General features: G+C 40.0%; 1 protein-coding gene across 2 annotated transcripts; it reads right to left on the reverse strand.

Annotated features, from left to right (window-relative positions):
* Positions 1-3,675: 3,675 nt before the first annotated feature.
* Positions 3,676-16,495, reverse strand: LOC127935436 (catenin beta-1-like). Of its 2 annotated transcripts, XM_052533299.1 has the most exons (17): positions 16,315-16,495; positions 14,437-14,542; positions 9,196-9,245; positions 8,555-8,779; positions 8,172-8,425; positions 7,475-7,713; positions 7,058-7,259; positions 6,831-6,975; positions 6,640-6,743; positions 6,217-6,555; positions 5,973-6,131; positions 5,765-5,884; positions 5,497-5,647; positions 5,206-5,327; positions 5,061-5,121; positions 4,554-4,783; positions 3,676-4,471 (listed from the first exon to the last, which is right to left on the reverse strand). In XM_052533299.1, the coding sequence occupies exons 3-16, from the start codon at positions 9,206-9,208 to the stop codon at positions 4,578-4,580; spliced, it is 2,340 nt and encodes a 779-aa protein (XP_052389259.1). In that variant the 5' UTR covers positions 9,209-9,245; positions 14,437-14,542; positions 16,315-16,495; the 3' UTR covers positions 3,676-4,471; positions 4,554-4,577. The 2 variants fall into 2 exon arrangements, with proteins under 2 accessions (XP_052389259.1, XP_052389258.1); XM_052533298.1 differs by lacking the exon at positions 14,437-14,542.
* Positions 16,496-16,819: the final 324 nt, after the last annotated feature.

The following is a 16,819-nucleotide window of genomic DNA, read 5'->3' on the forward strand; positions in this document are numbered from 1 at the left end:
TCCAGAGGTAGGCTACATTTGAGACTTTTACTGAAATCAAGTCTCCATTTGCTTGCAACTCATTGCTGTCTAAGAGGAACAGCTGCAATATTCCAGAGATCCTGTGTGATTTTTATATCCTGTCGGTTGGTACTGGAGTGCTGACATCATCATTAACGACATCATACTGCCTCATACGATCTCTCAAGCTATCTTTGCACAGATAATGAAGCTTCTCTCCTCTCTCTCTTAACTAAAGCACTTGTACATTAGCAGAAAACTCAGTGTCTCTGGGTTTATCTCTTAGTTCATCTCTTTTATCTGAGTAAAAAGCAGGCTTTCATCTCCCTGTTTCAAGTGTCTCCACCCAGCCTCTCTGCTCAACCAACACACACCTGCACACATGTGCACGGATGTGCATGAGTGCCAGAGTGCCTTTAAGTGCCTCTCCTGCCATAAACCCCCTGGTTGCCAGGCAACAGGCCCCTAGCTCTTGTCAGAGAGGCTGAATAAGCATCTGTGTGTGCGTGTTTATGGGGCTTCCCAACCTTTTATACACTGCAAGCAAATACTTAAATTGCAAACGAATGGTGAATCAGCCAGTGCTAGTATTGTTGTGTCAGCTTATCACTTATGGCAGCCCAGCTGTATATTGATGATTGTTATAGAAACATACGTTTTGATGGTATTTTGAATTGCTAGGGTGTTCTGGGAGGTTGCTAGGTAGATGGTTAGTTATTGGACCAAAAATTATTCCAAATCTCATGATACCTAATATGATTTATCTTATAAAACAGCATTTATTTCCCCATTGTAAATTAAAAATAGAAAAAGAAAGAAAAATAAAAAATCTCACATGACCACACACCTATTTAATGTCATGTGTAAATGTCCAAATATTTCAGTTATTTCGTATAGTAATATTATAATATAATAATAATTATAATAATAAAAAAATATAATACACCATGGTATGTCTGAATAGGCTAATTATTTCTGAGTATGCATTAAAACAGGTAGTTCCAAGTCATTATGCACTATATGGTAAGGTAAGTAATTATATACATTTTTTAATTAGCCTCGTTTGTGCGTACTTAGTATAATTATTACTGATAATTAATAGTAGCCTAATTAGATAATTTGTTTCTCGCGACAAATGTTCATTTTGAATTAGATTCGTGGTGGTAGTTGTGGATTTAGCGAAGTCTCCTGAACGATTCACCGAATTAGTGTAATAATTCCACTTGTCAGATTAATCTGTTTCGTGAGACTTTTTGACTGACACATCCGGGTCATAAAAGTCATTGCTTTTGAAAGCAAATACTGCTAATGAAGAAAACAATTCGAGTTACAGTTCACGAATGAGATGTTTTAAAGGCTATTTGGCTACAAATCTATCGAACGTTCCTCTCCCCCTCATATGTATGGCTTCAGATAAAGAAAAACGATCTGCAGTAAACTATTGTCCATCTTGACACTTGCCAGCTTCACAGCGCAGGGACTGACAGACGCTAGATCATGACGTGTCTATGAGCTTTGATCTCGCGGACTGTCTCTCTCAAACACACAGACATCCACACAGGTGTGTTGCCTCGAGGTAAGGGAATATGTGGGAGGGAAGGCCAAAGAGTTCTTGGGTTGTCTGTTTCTACCGTATTCAATGCCTTCTCTTTCTGGGTTCTGACGATGTGACTTCTAAGTAAGTGTTACATTTGCATGCATTTTATGTTTTCTATGTGAGCGTCTAGACTATGAGTTTTGTCCTGTGGACTTAATACTCCATTAAAGCACACGTTTAAACACTTTTAATTTGTCCATTAGATGAAATGTACAATAGTGGATATTCATGCATTTCAGGGAAATTTGAATGGTAGGGTTTATTAATTTCTTCACAGTTCACGGCTCATACTTTATCTCAAGCTCTTAACACTTGACACTATTGTCACCCTCAAGTACACTAAAACAAAAATATATTTAGGAAACTTTATTAGGGGCAAAAAATGTTGGATGAGGTGACACCACAACTGAGAAAAGATGATAATATTTTAACGTAAAACAGAGTTTCCAAGACATTTTTGAAAAATGTAACCACTAATGACTAAAGTTGAACAAAACCCAAACATAGGTCAAGATCATTTGAGTTTTAAATTGGGCCCTGTACTTTCCAGGCTTGTATAAGTCCATTGTAAAGACATGTTGCCCTGCCCCCTGTCCAAACTGGGCAAATCCATCCCCCTCTCTTTTATCTGAAGAGGGGGATGAGTGTGTTTTTGTGGAGGCGGTGAGGGCTGCTCAGCACAAAGCGCTCTGGCAACACTTCAAACTACAGCCGCCGTTTGGCAAAGCCTCAGTGAAATTCCTCTCACAACAGAAAAAGAGGTGAAGAGGCAGAAAATGGAGACGTTCATAAAACCTCCAGAGCACAAGTTAAAATGCTGATGCATTACAGCTTATTTAATGGTAAACCAATCAAAGTTTGTATGGATATGGATTTAAGCAAACATGCAAAGAATCTTAAAGATAACCTCAGATATAAAATGTTCACTTTCCTGTAAACATGCAATCTTTTAAATGGTAACTCTATAAGGGGCCAGATCTCTCTGATCCAAGGTTCATATGGACCCGATTTACAAAAACGGGGTAGCTAACAAACCCGCATGCATATACAAGTAAAGATTTCATCGCCTGCCCTCGTCCCCTCACATTCAGATAAGAGAACAGAAATCATCCCCACCCCTCCAAGGCTGATTTACTGATAATAAATCTTCAACTTTGATTTCACACAGACATAAAGATGTTATTGGCCCCTAGAAACATGCAAAAGAATGGCAGGCAGCAGAGAAGGAAAACTGACCTAGTTGAATGCATTTAAGTTTATAGAGATCTTACAACCACACATAGTCAATATAAATTGTACTTAATAGATTGAACTTTATGGATTAAATGTCTGCTAAAAATTTACTCACACTGGCCACAGGCCATTCAGTGTAGATGTAGAGGAGTTGGTTTCTTTATTGGAACAGATTTGGAGAAATCTAGCAAAACATCACTTGTTCAACAATGGATCATCTGAAGTAAATGGGTACCATCAGAATAGGAGTCCAAAAAGCTGATAAAACATTATAATAACCCACAGGACTCCAGTCCATCAATTGTCTTGTGACGTGAAAAGCTACAAGTTTGTAAGAAACAAAATTAAGGCGTTTTAATCGTTGCTTCTAGACAAAATACGACTTCATAATCTAGAATAATGTTCTTCCAGATAAAAAGTCCATGCCTTGGAACTGTACATATTTCTCTCCTGATTCAGACAAGATCAGTTTTTCTACTAGTGAAAGCAATTATATGGATAGGGAACTCCTATTTTGGCCAGAAGCAAGAGTTTGGTTGAAAACATCTTAATGATTGATTTGTTTTTTGAAGATTTTATCAGCTGTTGGACTCATTCTGACAGCACCCATTCACTGCAGAGCATCCACTGGGGAGCAACTGATGTAAATTTCTCCAAATCTGTACCAAAAAAAAAAAAAAAAAAATCCCCTCTACATCTTGGACGGCCTGAAGGAGAGTACATTTTCAACAAATTTTCATTTTAGCACAATTATTACTTTAAGGTAATATCAGAGAAAGGGTGAAAAGTGCCATATAATTCACAAAACAATTGCGTTTTATATTTAGGTATCACACAAACACAAATGGAATAGAAGTCTTTTATTGATTAGCCATGTCATTCTCCATAGTTCCCAAAAGAAGCCACACAGACTAACAATGACGTTGCTTCAATATAGACTACTTCCAGATAGCATAGAAAAGATTTCTGTCTCTGTGTATACCTCATAAACCCCATCTACCCACACCCACCCACGCTGCATCCACACCCTTTTTGGAACAAAAGTGACATTGAAAACTGCTTCGAATGCATATAATTTTTTTTTGAACTCCCAACAACCACCATTTTAAATGATCATATAAAAAGCTACACATTGTTACACTTTGTCAGATTACATAGGAACTGAGATTAGTGTTGTACACTAGCACATGATAAAGATCCAGAAACCAACGAGGCATGTCCACTACAACTTAACACTATAGAGCACATAAGAAAATAGAAAAGAAAAAGGGGAATAAAAAAAATGGAATACAAAGGTTTTTAAAACCGAGCTAGGGTCAGTACCATGAAAAGGCTGATTTAAGGAAAGGGGGAAAAAAAAATATTAAAATAGTTCCATCTTAAAAGATCCTTTTCATGTGCACTCCTCAGCATCCACGTCACAATCCCTCCATACTTGCATTTTTTCTATCCAGGGCAAAAACAAAAAAAGGGGGTCGTAGCAATAAAGGACACTGATATCCAACATTTCCCCATCAGACTCCCTTTCATCTTCGACAAGTGTGTGTTGTGTGTCAGGCACTTTCTGAAACACTAGCCCATCCTCTGGCAAACCTTCCACGACTCTTCAAAATCACAACTGCAGATTCATTCAACATACAGCTGCGGAGAGACAGAAGTACATTGTTCATTTTTAAACAGAAAGCAGAATGCAGTGAACACAGGTTTTTGAAACTCCTCTTACCTTCAATACTTAGACTGTGAGTGTTTAGAGGTCTGTGTCAAACCAGGCCAGCTGATTGGAGTCTGTAGGGGGCAGACCATCCATTAGATCCTGAGCGTGGCCCAAGTCTGGCAGTCCCTCTACTGGGTACTCTGCTCCAGGATGGTGGCCTCCAATCTCATGCTCCAGCAGGCCATCCATACCCAGAGCATCCTGGCCGTAGCCAGAGTGGAAAGAACGATAGCTGGGGTCTAAATGGGATAGGAGGAGTCATGAGCATCGTTTAAATACAACATTTAAACTTAAGTACAATAAAAATTATATATAAAATAACCAATTTTCTTAATTTTTTTATTAGAACAAAAACATTTTTTATGAGTTACATTTTTTTTTAAACAATTTAAATTGAAAAACGTTCACAAATTGTTTAAGGACATGTTTAAACAAATTTAATAAGTGATTAAATAAGAAATGAAAAGGATAACAGACCACATAAAGTTAGTTTACAAACAAAATTAAATGTCTTACCATCTGGTCTGTATCCAAGAGGCTCTCCCTGAGCACCAATATCAAGGCCTAAGTCACCAGTCTAAGACAAACACATTTTTGGTTTATAAAAATGGATTCATAGTGCATTAATGGTCTTAATCTGAGAGCAGGCATAGGTTTGTACCTCGTTCCAGGCCATGGGCTCTGTCCTGAAAAGAGAGCTGGTAAGTTCCACAGAAAGACGTTTCTTGTAATCCTGAGGCTTATCCTCAGACATGCGGAACAGGACTGCTGCAGCGTATGTGGCTATGCAGAGAAAAGTATTTAATGATTAATAAAAAGCTTGTGTGTCCAAGACTCCTTCCACTCTTAACACAATCCACATAAAAAAAAAACTGGAAAGATCTTTCCATTGGTATAGAGTATTTATTGGTTATAATGCTGAATGGTATGTCAACAAGGGGCAGTCACTCACCCACTCCTTCGTTCCGGGAGTGCAGCAGCTCTGTGAGAGGAGCCGTGGCTCCTTCTGCCTCAATGGCTTCTGCTGCCTCCTTATCCTGAGCCAGCTCGCACAACACTCCTGCTGCTACCCGCTGGATATTCTCAATAGGAGAATACAGCAGCTACAGAGCAAGAGAAGCACTTTAAGAGACTCAAAAATCACAAGGTTTGAGACTAAAGACGGCAGCCATCTTGCATGTAGAATGTGTGAATATAGACAATCAGCAAGTAAGTCATACCTGTACGAATAAGGGGATGGTGTTGAGTCCCCTGATGACGATTCTGTTGTGTATGTCTCTGGCCAGGATGTGAAGTGCTCCAGTACAGCCTTCCACAATCTCCTCCATACGAACTCCCTCCTGAAAATTACGATCAGAAAATTAGTGTCAAACATTTTCTTTACTTGTGAAAAATGAAATGCCAAACCAAAAACCAAACTTAACTCACCACAAACTGTTGTTGTGTGCCACCCATTGAAGTGCGCCTCTGGGTGTCCTGGTGTGCCCTCACCAACAACTGGACCAACCGGGGAATTGCACCCTGCTCACGGAGCGGCGCGTGATTGGCTGGGCATAGCGCCAGATTACGGATCAGACCGACTGTGGCCTAGAAGAATGTGGAAAGACTCTTTCTAGAATGTGCAATATTTAAAAAGATCATGTGCAAATAAATAAAAAAACTGCCAATGTACCTTAATTAACGGCCAGTGTGAGGGCGGGTGCAGCAGTTTGACCACTACAGGCAGGCCGTAGTGCAGACGAACTGCATTCTGGGCCATCTCAGCATCTTGGTGTCTGGATGTTAGATGGCGTAGTGCACAAACAGCAGGCTCCGTGATGTCCTCTCGGTCACCAGCTCTGAGCACAGTACGGACCAGGGCCTCAATTCCACCCACTTGGCAAACCATCATCTTGTTCTTGTAGTTGTTACACGTGAGGTTAGATAGTATGCCAGCGGCACAGGTGACCACATTGATGTCATCTGAAGCAAGAAGCTGAACCAGAGTGCCAAGAAGTCCTTCCATCCCTTCCTACAAAGATTAAAAATGTAATTAAGTTAATAAGTTGTTTAAAATGACAACAAACCAAACTATTGATGGTTTGCATGGATTGACCTGCTTGGTGGCAGCGTCTGACAAGTTTCTAAGAGTCCAGAGGCAGTTTTGAACCAGTCGCTGACTGGGATCTGTCAAGTGAAGGCCAAGAGCCTGCATGCCACCTGAAAAGCACAAGGAAACAGAAGATGAGACACTGACATGACATACTTGAACGCACAAGTAATTGATACAAGCAGGCGAGTAATTACCAGCCTCAACGATGGCAGGTTTGTTGCTGGAGCAGACAGATAACACCTTGAGCACACGACTTGTGGTCCAGAGAAGTTTCTCATACGTGTATGTTCTCATGATGTTGACCAGAGCCTGAGGTCCTCCACTGGCCAGGATGATCAACTGTGGAGGCAAGAGTTGAGACAAATCAACATCTAACATATTTTTTTTTTCCCCCAAACACCAAGACCAATGCTGTATGTACCTTGCTCTCCTGGTTGCCATATGCCAGGATCTGTAAGCAGTCTGTGGTGATGGCAAGGAATTTGACATTGGTTTTGTTGAGAAGGGCCACCATCTTCTGAAGTCCTCCAGCTAGACGGACAGCCATTTTAGCACCTTCCTGATGGAGCAGGAGGTTGTGAAGGGTGGTGATGGCATAGAACAGCACACTATCAACAGGGGACCTGGAAACAAAATAATGTAAGGCCCATTTAGTGGAGAACTAGTACAAGCAAGCACAAGCAATGAAGCATAAAATATTCAGTTTCACATGTTAAAATTCATTAATTCGAGACTAAAGCATATGCGTTTCGTATCACCAGCTTCTCAGGCATTTCCAAGCAACACTAATACTCAAGGGTTTTGAAAACCCATGGCTTTTCTACTTTGGTGCTCTTACCCCAGCATCTTGACTAGGGCAGGAATTCCTCCTGATTTAAAGATGGCGAGGAGGCCCTCTCTGTGGTGGGACAGGTTGTGTAAGGTGCCGGAAGTGCAACGGGCCGTCTCTACATCATTGGTGTTCTGCATGGTCCTCACGATGGCCGACACCATCTGGGGAGAGCGCATGATGGCGTGGCGAGAGGCCTCTTTCTTGGACAGCTGGTGCACCATCACTGCGGCTTTGTTCACCACCACCTGGACAGGAAGAGTGAAGGGAGATTTAAAAATAGCTGGAATTTGCCTACTTGTCATTTACCAGTGCATATCAGACACTGATCAACCAGAGAAATGTTAAGTGACTTATTTGCTTGTGAAATGCAGAAATCTTTTAAGGGTCTCTTCAAACTAGTGACTTTCTCTACCAATCTCAGATCTGCCAACAGGAAACCGCTAGCTTGTGCAAATGACAACATCCAAAAACAAAACTTATGGGGATTCAGACAGCACTGTCATTGCTTCAAATTACAGGTCACTATATGGCTAAAAATAATCTCAAAATGAAGGCTCTCTTTGCTAAAAGATTTTCTATTTTTAGCTTTAGATGCAAATGTTTCCCTGAAACAGGAATGCACACCTTGTCAAAGGAAATTGCAAATTTGATGGCTTAAGAACATCTTTAGAGAATAAGCATGTAGTATTGGGACGTTTCTAACCTGGTCCTCATCGTTGAGAAGTTTGGTGAGCTCAGGGATGGCTCTGGTGGCCAGTTCAGCGTCATCCTGGTAGTTAATGAGATTGACAACTGCATGTTTGAGCATCTGTGAAGGCTCAGCCAGCCTCTGCACATTGGTGGGGTGCGTAGAGTCAAACTGGGTGGATGTGACCTGCATGCCCTCATCGAGAGTCTCAGGAAACATGGCAGCACGGACACGCTGTGCACGGGTCATGGCATACTGCCCATCCAGGTCTAAGAGAGGAAGTTTGTGATTAGCCAGACAGGAAGCAGGCAGGAAAACAGAAAGACTGAAAATATATGGCTTCCACTTTTTCCGAATACGAGCATCATAGTGTGTTGTAAGCTAACACAGCCACATACCTGGGACCTGCTCAGGTGTAAAGGGCTGGTTGAAGCCCTGCTCCCACTCATACAGCACTTGGTTGTCCAGATCCTCCTCTTCAGGGTTGCCTTTGCCTGACAGAGACGGCGCTGTGGTGGTGGCCCCAGAGTGAATACCTGAATCCAGGTAGGACTGCTGCTGCCAGTGACTGACAGCAACTTTACGATCCTGCTCCATGGCCATGTCAAGCTCCATAAGGTCAGCTACAGGACATAAGACAAAGTCAGACATTCATTTTCTTTCATTCATTCATGTTTGGATCTACTCTTAAGTTTCCTGATCGTGCAATATTCCTATACCTCTCTGAACCAAAATAATTTTTCCTTGGCTATTTTTTATTGCCAAATCAGCAAATGGAAAAAACTCTTACAATTAAGACCTTTTAGTTTGAAATTTGCTGTAGTTCTCACTATAAAATAAAAATAAAACTATTTAAATTCTGCAGTCAAATGCTAAATCTGATCCAAAGAGTTAGCTGTGGTATTAGACAGCAACCATGTTGATATTTTCGGTCTTTGAGTTCTTTCTCAGCTCAGCTGTGTTTGTGTCTGTGTCAAGGAGCACAGTCATTGGATAAACATGCTGATAATCTGACAGGTTAACTTGGAAAAATACTTACACTGGGTAGCCATCGTTGCGTCAATCCCTCAGCCTGAGCGACTTCCAAATCTACAGAGAAAGAATTTTTAAAAAGCTGATCAGGACAAAAATAAAACCACATAATAGAACCAGCCAAGCATAAGGTCAAGTATAAGGTCCATTTTACAAGCTAGCAGCCACATTTGTTTTTTTTTTTTACAAGCGAGGAACAGGCTTTCATCTACATCACAGGCCCTAAAGGTAGTGTTCACTGTGGGAAACTCCCCTCATTTAGTCTGTAGGGTGTCACGCGAGAAGTCGAGAGAGGGAGACGGGATGGTGAGTCATCTAGGCAATGCCAGTAAAAACATGCTGAGGGGGTTAGTCAGCTTCATTCATCCAAAGCTAATGAGAACAATACAGCATCAAGTACTACACATTTTGTGATAATAAACAGCCCGAGGACATGAACCACAATGACCTTAAGTTACTTATTAGGATCTTAACTTCATGAAATCAGATCAGTTTTAGACAAGTTTTAAATTGTACAATAAAATGCGTACCCAAACTTTCAGGTTATAAATAACCAGGTATGAAATTATAGGTGACTCAAGCTGAAAACTTCCACTCGACGATATATTCAGGGGGTGTGGGGGGTGTTTTTAGATAACTACAGAAACCGATAAATGTAGCTACTGAAAAACAACAAACATACCCTATCATGTAGATAGATTCACACACAAAAAGGAAATGAATGCTTGCAAAAGTGAATGAGGAAAAAGTAGATACTAAACCACAAACTGAAGTGTCCTACTTACAGAAATTATGAATTATTAAAACGCAACTACAAACATTATTTTAGGAGTATTTACACAAGACTCACTCGTTAAACCATTCAAAAGTACGCGAATAAGAGTGCAACAGAATTTATTTATTTTTACCTGTGATGGCAAAGCTAAAGCCTGGAGTAATCATTCTAATACGTTAAACTGGTCCTCCTATGCATTTCTAGAGAACATGCAAGTATCTGAAGTTAAATCACAGTGCTACAATGACCTCTCTAAACCTCAGACGCCTGGAATTCTCCAGAGTCTTGTGCAGAGCCTGAGGCTAGCGATGCCAGTTCATGGGGTAGAGGACACATTTAGAAGCACAAAAAAAAAAAAACAGAAAAAAAAAAAAACGGCACAAAACGAAAGCTGCCAAGCATTTAGAATGTGAAATAAGTTTCCTCACGCTGGCCTCAATTCAGAGCGGTCGATTTTTATTTCCATAGGAAACCTCTCATGTCAGCTTCAGGGCCAGTTTTCCTTCCAGCATGGGCCTTCAGCACGGCAAGCGGCAATTAAATCAATGAAATGAGTCTAACAGCCCTCCTCGGCTCAAAGAAACTAATAAAAGCAGTCCAAATCAACACATCTTCTGGTATAAATCAGCATCAGATTAAACGCTTCTGTAGAAACAGGTTAATTAGTAGGCTTACTGACTTGAGGGGGCATTTTCACAGAACAACATCTAGAAAGCGGATAAGACTTGGAAACTGAAACGCTGACAAAATCTGGCTTCCTGCTGCAGCGGAGAACATCAGCTCACATCCTACAAGCCTCAAACGACCTGATATGCGTCACGATATTGGGGTTAAATGTAAAGTACTGCGACAACATGAAGAGAAACAGAAAGGCTCATTTCCAACTAAACTACACTTTCAGCAACATCAATGTGGTTAACCCGACCGCAAACAAACATCCTAGGCATTGATTTGGTACTGTGGAAAGGAAGAGCATCACGTGGCAATGGAGATCAGTACAAGATGTTTACAATTATGAAGATACTTAATATATTCATCACTAATAGCTAGTGCTCAGCCAGTATACATTTTTGAATAACCAATGCAGATATCCTTTAAGGCCTTGTTTAAATTATATAAGTGCATATTTGTTAAATACTGATAGTTATAACATTTGCTTTTCTATTGCTAATTGAAAAGCGCTATATTTTGCTCATCACTGAGCAAATGCGTCAACTTTGCACTGTGGATCGTCGGATCGGCTTTCACAGTCGATGAAGCCAAGTCCATCCCGGCAAAAACAACACTACTTCTACAACGAGAATACAAGGTACATCACCTTTCTTTGCATTAACATCTGAGCGGTGTTGTGCAAATCTTTCCACATAATGACGTAGAGATGTGGGGCTGTGTTAGAATGAGATGTTTTAGTGGGTTGTAGACGAGTCTAAACTTTTATAAAGAATATCTCTTTGGATTTGAGACTTAAGTCTCTGCAACTTTACAGATCTTCTTTATGCACCAAGAGCTTTTAACACTCCAAAGAGAAAGATAAAATTGAAATCGCATCATATGACCCCTTTAAACAGCGACAGTAAACTAACTAGTAAACTAACAGTAGACTAGACAAAGAATGTGAGCACCATAAACGCTCAACGCAGTTAAAATAAAAGTCAACCTGACATGGTCAATGCCAATTAATATTCCCAAATATTGTATAGCATATCTGCTGACCACTAAGAACATATACACACAGTGGCAATGGGAGCAAGTGCACGTCAATAACAAAGCAAAAGGATAATTTGAACACCAGATCATTTATAAAAAAAAAAAAAAAAAAAAAAAACATTATTATGAAGAATGAATATATATATATATATATATAGGGCTTGAATTTCGGTGCGGGAATGCGGGGATTGCGCATAATTTAAACCATTCCCGCAAGGTTAGCTTTTATAGTGCGAGAAATTCCCGCACAAATATATTTGCTTCATCTCAGAGCAAATGATTAAAAAATAAATTCACAGATGCGAGAAAAAATATGTCAAATTGTCTTTTATTTTCGAATATAATTCCTCAATCAGCGCTGGACCGGCATTTTCTGTCTCAGCGCTGAGCTCATAGACAGTAAACGGCGGAGCCCTGGCTGCTGTAGACAGATCATGTTTCACGCTGTCAATGCAGCGGTCTGCGTTGCGCTGATCTTACTCACACTATCAAGTGTAGGTGCAGCATTCTAACATTTTGAGTCAAAATGAGCGGTTTGTGAAGAAATTATTCGCTTCCAAATTGTCGTTGTAATAACGAAACTGAAACATTAAAAAAACATTTTGCTCTTTATAGTGTGCGATTGATAGAGCGCGGCAGCAACGAACCAACTGATCAGCTTACAGCGTCACAACATTGAATGCTCGGCCGAACAGCTGATCATAGCTGTACATGGCGCCTTTATTATTTTTCATCTCCATAAATATATCTATAAATATATCTAGTAATAAAGTTAACGCAAGGGCTAGAAATCAATTAATATTTTGCTGATCCTTCTTGTCATCATGGAGAGCGCAGTTGGTTGCATGGCAACGACAGACGCCACGAGAGTGCAAGCGCTTGTGGAAATGAGACTGCGGCGCGCGCGCCCGAGCTTTCCACTTGTTTGAGCATGTGACTGCGCGTTTCCCCTTGTTTTCTATTCATTATGCGAAGCATATTTCCCGCGCGCACAAACACGGCCACAGACAATGAATTGTTTGGTTAGCGTAGTAGTTTAAATATGGACCGTTGGCTGAAGCGAAAGACAAGTTCGGATGATGCAGATCACGATCCAAAGAAAAAAGTTTTCACTGAAATGGAGAAACTCATTAAGACAGCCATGGTCATACCAGTAGCGAGTGTGTCGTGTGAACGTGGATTCAGCTCACAAAACAGGATCAAAACTAAATTCAGAAATTCACTGAATAATACAAGTCTCACAAATCTAATGATCATTTCAGAGCTTGGACCTTCCCTTGAGCAGATTGACTTCAACAGAGCCATCATCAAATGGAAAGAAATGAAGATGAGGAGACAGATGAGAAACTTAGAATAAGTCACATGAAAAAAAGAAATGGAAAAAATTTACTGAAATAGAACTGAAATGAAAGACATAAATACTTATAGTTTAAACTGAGTTCTTAATATCAATTTACGATATCAATATCAAAAGTAAAAAAAAAAAAGCAAAGAATTGAACTGAACTGAAACACATGAACTGAAATAGACATAGGCCTAGTTTAAACAGAGGTCTTAATGTCAATTTGAAGAGCATGATGTATTTTGTATAAAGTTTTTTTTTTTTTTTGTTAACTGATTTGAGAACTGGAAATGCACAATTCATGCATACAAATCTGTAGATATTAATAAATGAACATGATTAAATTAGATTTAATTAGATTAAATTAGACTGATGCATCAAAAGTTATTCTCCCCCCCATAATCTTTAGATCCCCCCCATGTGACCCATGTAAGGGGGGAATTCCCCCCCAGTTTAAAAAACGAAATTCAGGCCCTGATATATATATATATATATATATATATATATATATATAAATAATTTTGAAATTAAGGAGTCAATTACTACAAACTTAAATTCATTGAATTGTATTGTATACTTTAAATTTAAAAAACTAAATTAATAACAATTATAATCATTTACACAAGTATATTCTGAAATATGCCTACTTTTTTGGTAAAGAACTATAAAACATGAATAAGCGTAAAGAAAACACCTAAATTTTTAAAGCCAAAATCTGACATTTGACCACTTTGCAGATTATTCCAAATTAACAAATTTGTCAAGCGAATTGATCTTCTACAGATGTCCCACAGTAACGGGTGCAGAGACTCAGAACACAGCTCAAGTAACACACTCCAGAGATAAAGTGCTGGTTCTCAGCTGGATGAGCATCCAGGATGTCTGAGAACATACGGCCGAGTGAGAACATCTTTTAATGATGAAGCTGCAGAATCATCCTTTACACAGTCACCAGAAAGAAAAGAAAAAAAGAAGAAAAAAAAACGGACACACCTTGGTCCAAACAGCATTCTAAAGCACTACAGTACAGAATATTTTGACATGACCTCTAAGATATAACATCAAGAGCTGATTTCACATACAGGAAACCTTGCTTTTGATAACATCCTGCAGTCAGCACTGGACATTTCTTTCCTCTGTGTGTGTGTGTGTGTGTCTCTGCATGACACAAGATACAGCACTTCAAATACAGGCCTACACTGAAAGATCCGCTAGCAGGAAATAAAGTGCTGTGAAGCTGTGCCAATGTTAATAAATTAGGCTTTTTAAGGGTGCAGCATGTGAAGACAGAGGATCTGATTTGAGAGCAAACGGAGGCAGCTGTGGTAGTTTATGCAAAACGTATGCATAGTCCTCTACAGTGGCGAGACTGACCGGGAATTAATTTACCAGACAATAAACACTGAAGGGAGTCAGACACGAACCAGGGTTTTCCTTGTGGCACCAGAGTCAGCATTCCTTACAGGCGCACAGGAGGCGGACGTGCAGACGAATCACTGTGTGATTATGGGACGGATTTGGAAACTGAACCTTCAAAGTAAAGGAAGGAGCTTGATTAGCCATCTTAATTGCCTCGTTTAAAGTTTATTCACTGTATCCTGTTAACATGCCGAAATGTTACTGCACAGGGCTGGTGCGAGTGAAGCGGTTTACATCAGCTATTCAAGAAGTGGTACTCCAGCTATTTTGAAAAGATCGCCCTTTTAAGAGCCTTTTAGTCATTTACACTCATGTTGCTCCAAATCTTAGTATTTGACAATGACACAAAATAAGATAAATAATTAAATAAACAATTGCAATCAATTTAAGGGAAAAAAATATGTATAATAAAAATATTTACATCCAATCAGTATACAGACTTTATAGAGCTTGAGCATCGATGACATAACTGCATAACGCTTTTGTATCTTTATCTATTTAGAAGTCAGAGTTCAGCTTCATTGAATCTTTTTCAATACAATGAAAGCAACAACAAAAAAAAGAAAAAAAGAAAACGTGGATATTTGCCAACGTCATAAACTTCTGAAACAAAGAATTTCTTTAAAAAATCTTGTTGAAAAATATTTGATATGATATTCACAATAGCAAACATACGTCTAACTATTACATGAGTGCATTTAACTTAAAAGTAAATACATCCACAGTAAACAAGTCATGTTATGTTCCAAAGTGGATCACTTTCACGGGTTCTTCCATAAAACTACCATTTCTGTCTTATGAGAAAACCGATGTTGTTTTGAAACAGACTACTGCGGGTATTTCCCGCACAGGTACGAAACCCGAGATACGCTAGCCGCTGAAAACGCAAACACACGCGCGTAATCGTGGAAAAGTTTCGACCTCTTCAGTTTCCAAAACGCACGCAGCAGTCGGATATTAGCTCCGCCCACACTTCCTCCAGCGGAGACGCGCACGGCGGCTGATCTGAGGTCAGCTCTGCCGTGCCTCTCAAGGTGGGTACGTCTAACTACAGTGTGTGAAACAGCTGTTCCAGGCTCTGGGAGCAGAGAAACTCGAGCTCCTCCTTAAAGCACGCAGGAATTCGGCCATCGGGGCCTTTGTTTCGAGATAGAGTAATGAACCTTGAAATGTTTCGACTCCGTTTAAAACGAACTTAAATACCCGCCTGAGGGATGACAGAGAAATGTGACAAACTATAACATCCCACTGAATCTAAACCAGGATAATTCGTGTAACAAGACTTGCTCTTTCCTGACAAATCATAATGGAATTGACAACCCATCCAGCAACACTTTTATCTTTTAAGCCACTTTAAAGATCTAATTTTAACCCAGCCCAATAATACGTTATACTTTTGACTATTTGAACAACCTCAGATTGACTTAAGAACTTCACGTTGAACCACGATGCAGTTAATCATCGTGAACAACGGTAAAATATGAGTGTGGAACCAACATGGGGAGTCCCTGTTGAAATCCTGTGTATTAATCAATATTCTAGTTTATCGATTGAGATCTGCTGGTTTACTGTTAGCTCGCTGCTCGAGACATAGAAGTGAATGAAAGCTAACCTTAGCTAACATAAGCCAGTGTTTGCGGAGCTCTCGTAAACAAACACAAGAGTCAATTTGTATCGTGCATACACCTGTAGTTTAAAGGAAAACTAGCATAAAACAAAGAGCAAAAACCTATCAGAGGGGTTTTTACATGCCCAGGTCGCGGAAGGGAGATCCAGCCTCAAGTCTAACGTTACCATGGAAAAACCTGGGAAGATCCTCCTGATGCTCAAATCTCCAAACTATTAACTTAGGAATTTAATCATTCCGCATTTTTAAAGCTTACCTGAAATTAAAACACCAATCCCTTTGTTTGGCCGGCAAAGCCTGACCAACACGTCGGTATCCTAATAGGAATGAAACAGCCAGCCGGTGAGATTCCCGGACGGGTTGCTGTTCTCCAACGTTAGCGGTGCGGCAAACCTTCCGCGCTGATGTGAATCTAGACCTCAGTTAAAATGGCGTCGCTCAGACGCAGATCTTATACGAGGAATGCAGTTCATGTATCCTACCGCACCCAAGAAAATAGAGCGCAGAAGCGGCTCAGTCCAGCAGGGAGCTAAGCTTTAGTATTATAGGTATAAAGTGACAATTGATAATCAACAAAAACTATACTTTATTTCAAGTGCTTCGTCTGAGGTCTAGATGATTTTTATTAAGTTGACACTGGGAATGTGGTATGCGCGGAGTAATATAGCAGCTACAGGAAGAACGAGGTGCGTCCATTAGGTTGGAATGTGGGTGTTTTGAATGGGATGTCTGGAGCAGCTTATACAAAGGTAACATTTGGA

The sequence above is a fragment of the Carassius gibelio genome, chromosome A19, assembly GCF_023724105.1.
Source record: "Carassius gibelio isolate Cgi1373 ecotype wild population from Czech Republic chromosome A19, carGib1.2-hapl.c, whole genome shotgun sequence".
Lineage (NCBI taxonomy): Eukaryota > Metazoa > Chordata > Actinopteri > Cypriniformes > Cyprinidae > Carassius > Carassius gibelio.

Excerpts from the sequence above, each read along its gene's own strand:
- LOC127935436 (XM_052533298.1), bottom strand. Across the intron at positions 5,328-5,496 it reads CTCCCGGAACGAAGGAGTGG|CCACATACGCTGCAGCAGTC; the intron begins GTGAGTGACTGC and ends TTCTCTGCATAG. Across the intron at positions 5,122-5,205 it reads AGCCCATGGCCTGGAACGAG|ACTGGTGACTTAGGCCTTGA; the intron begins GTACAAACCTAT and ends TGTTTGTCTTAG.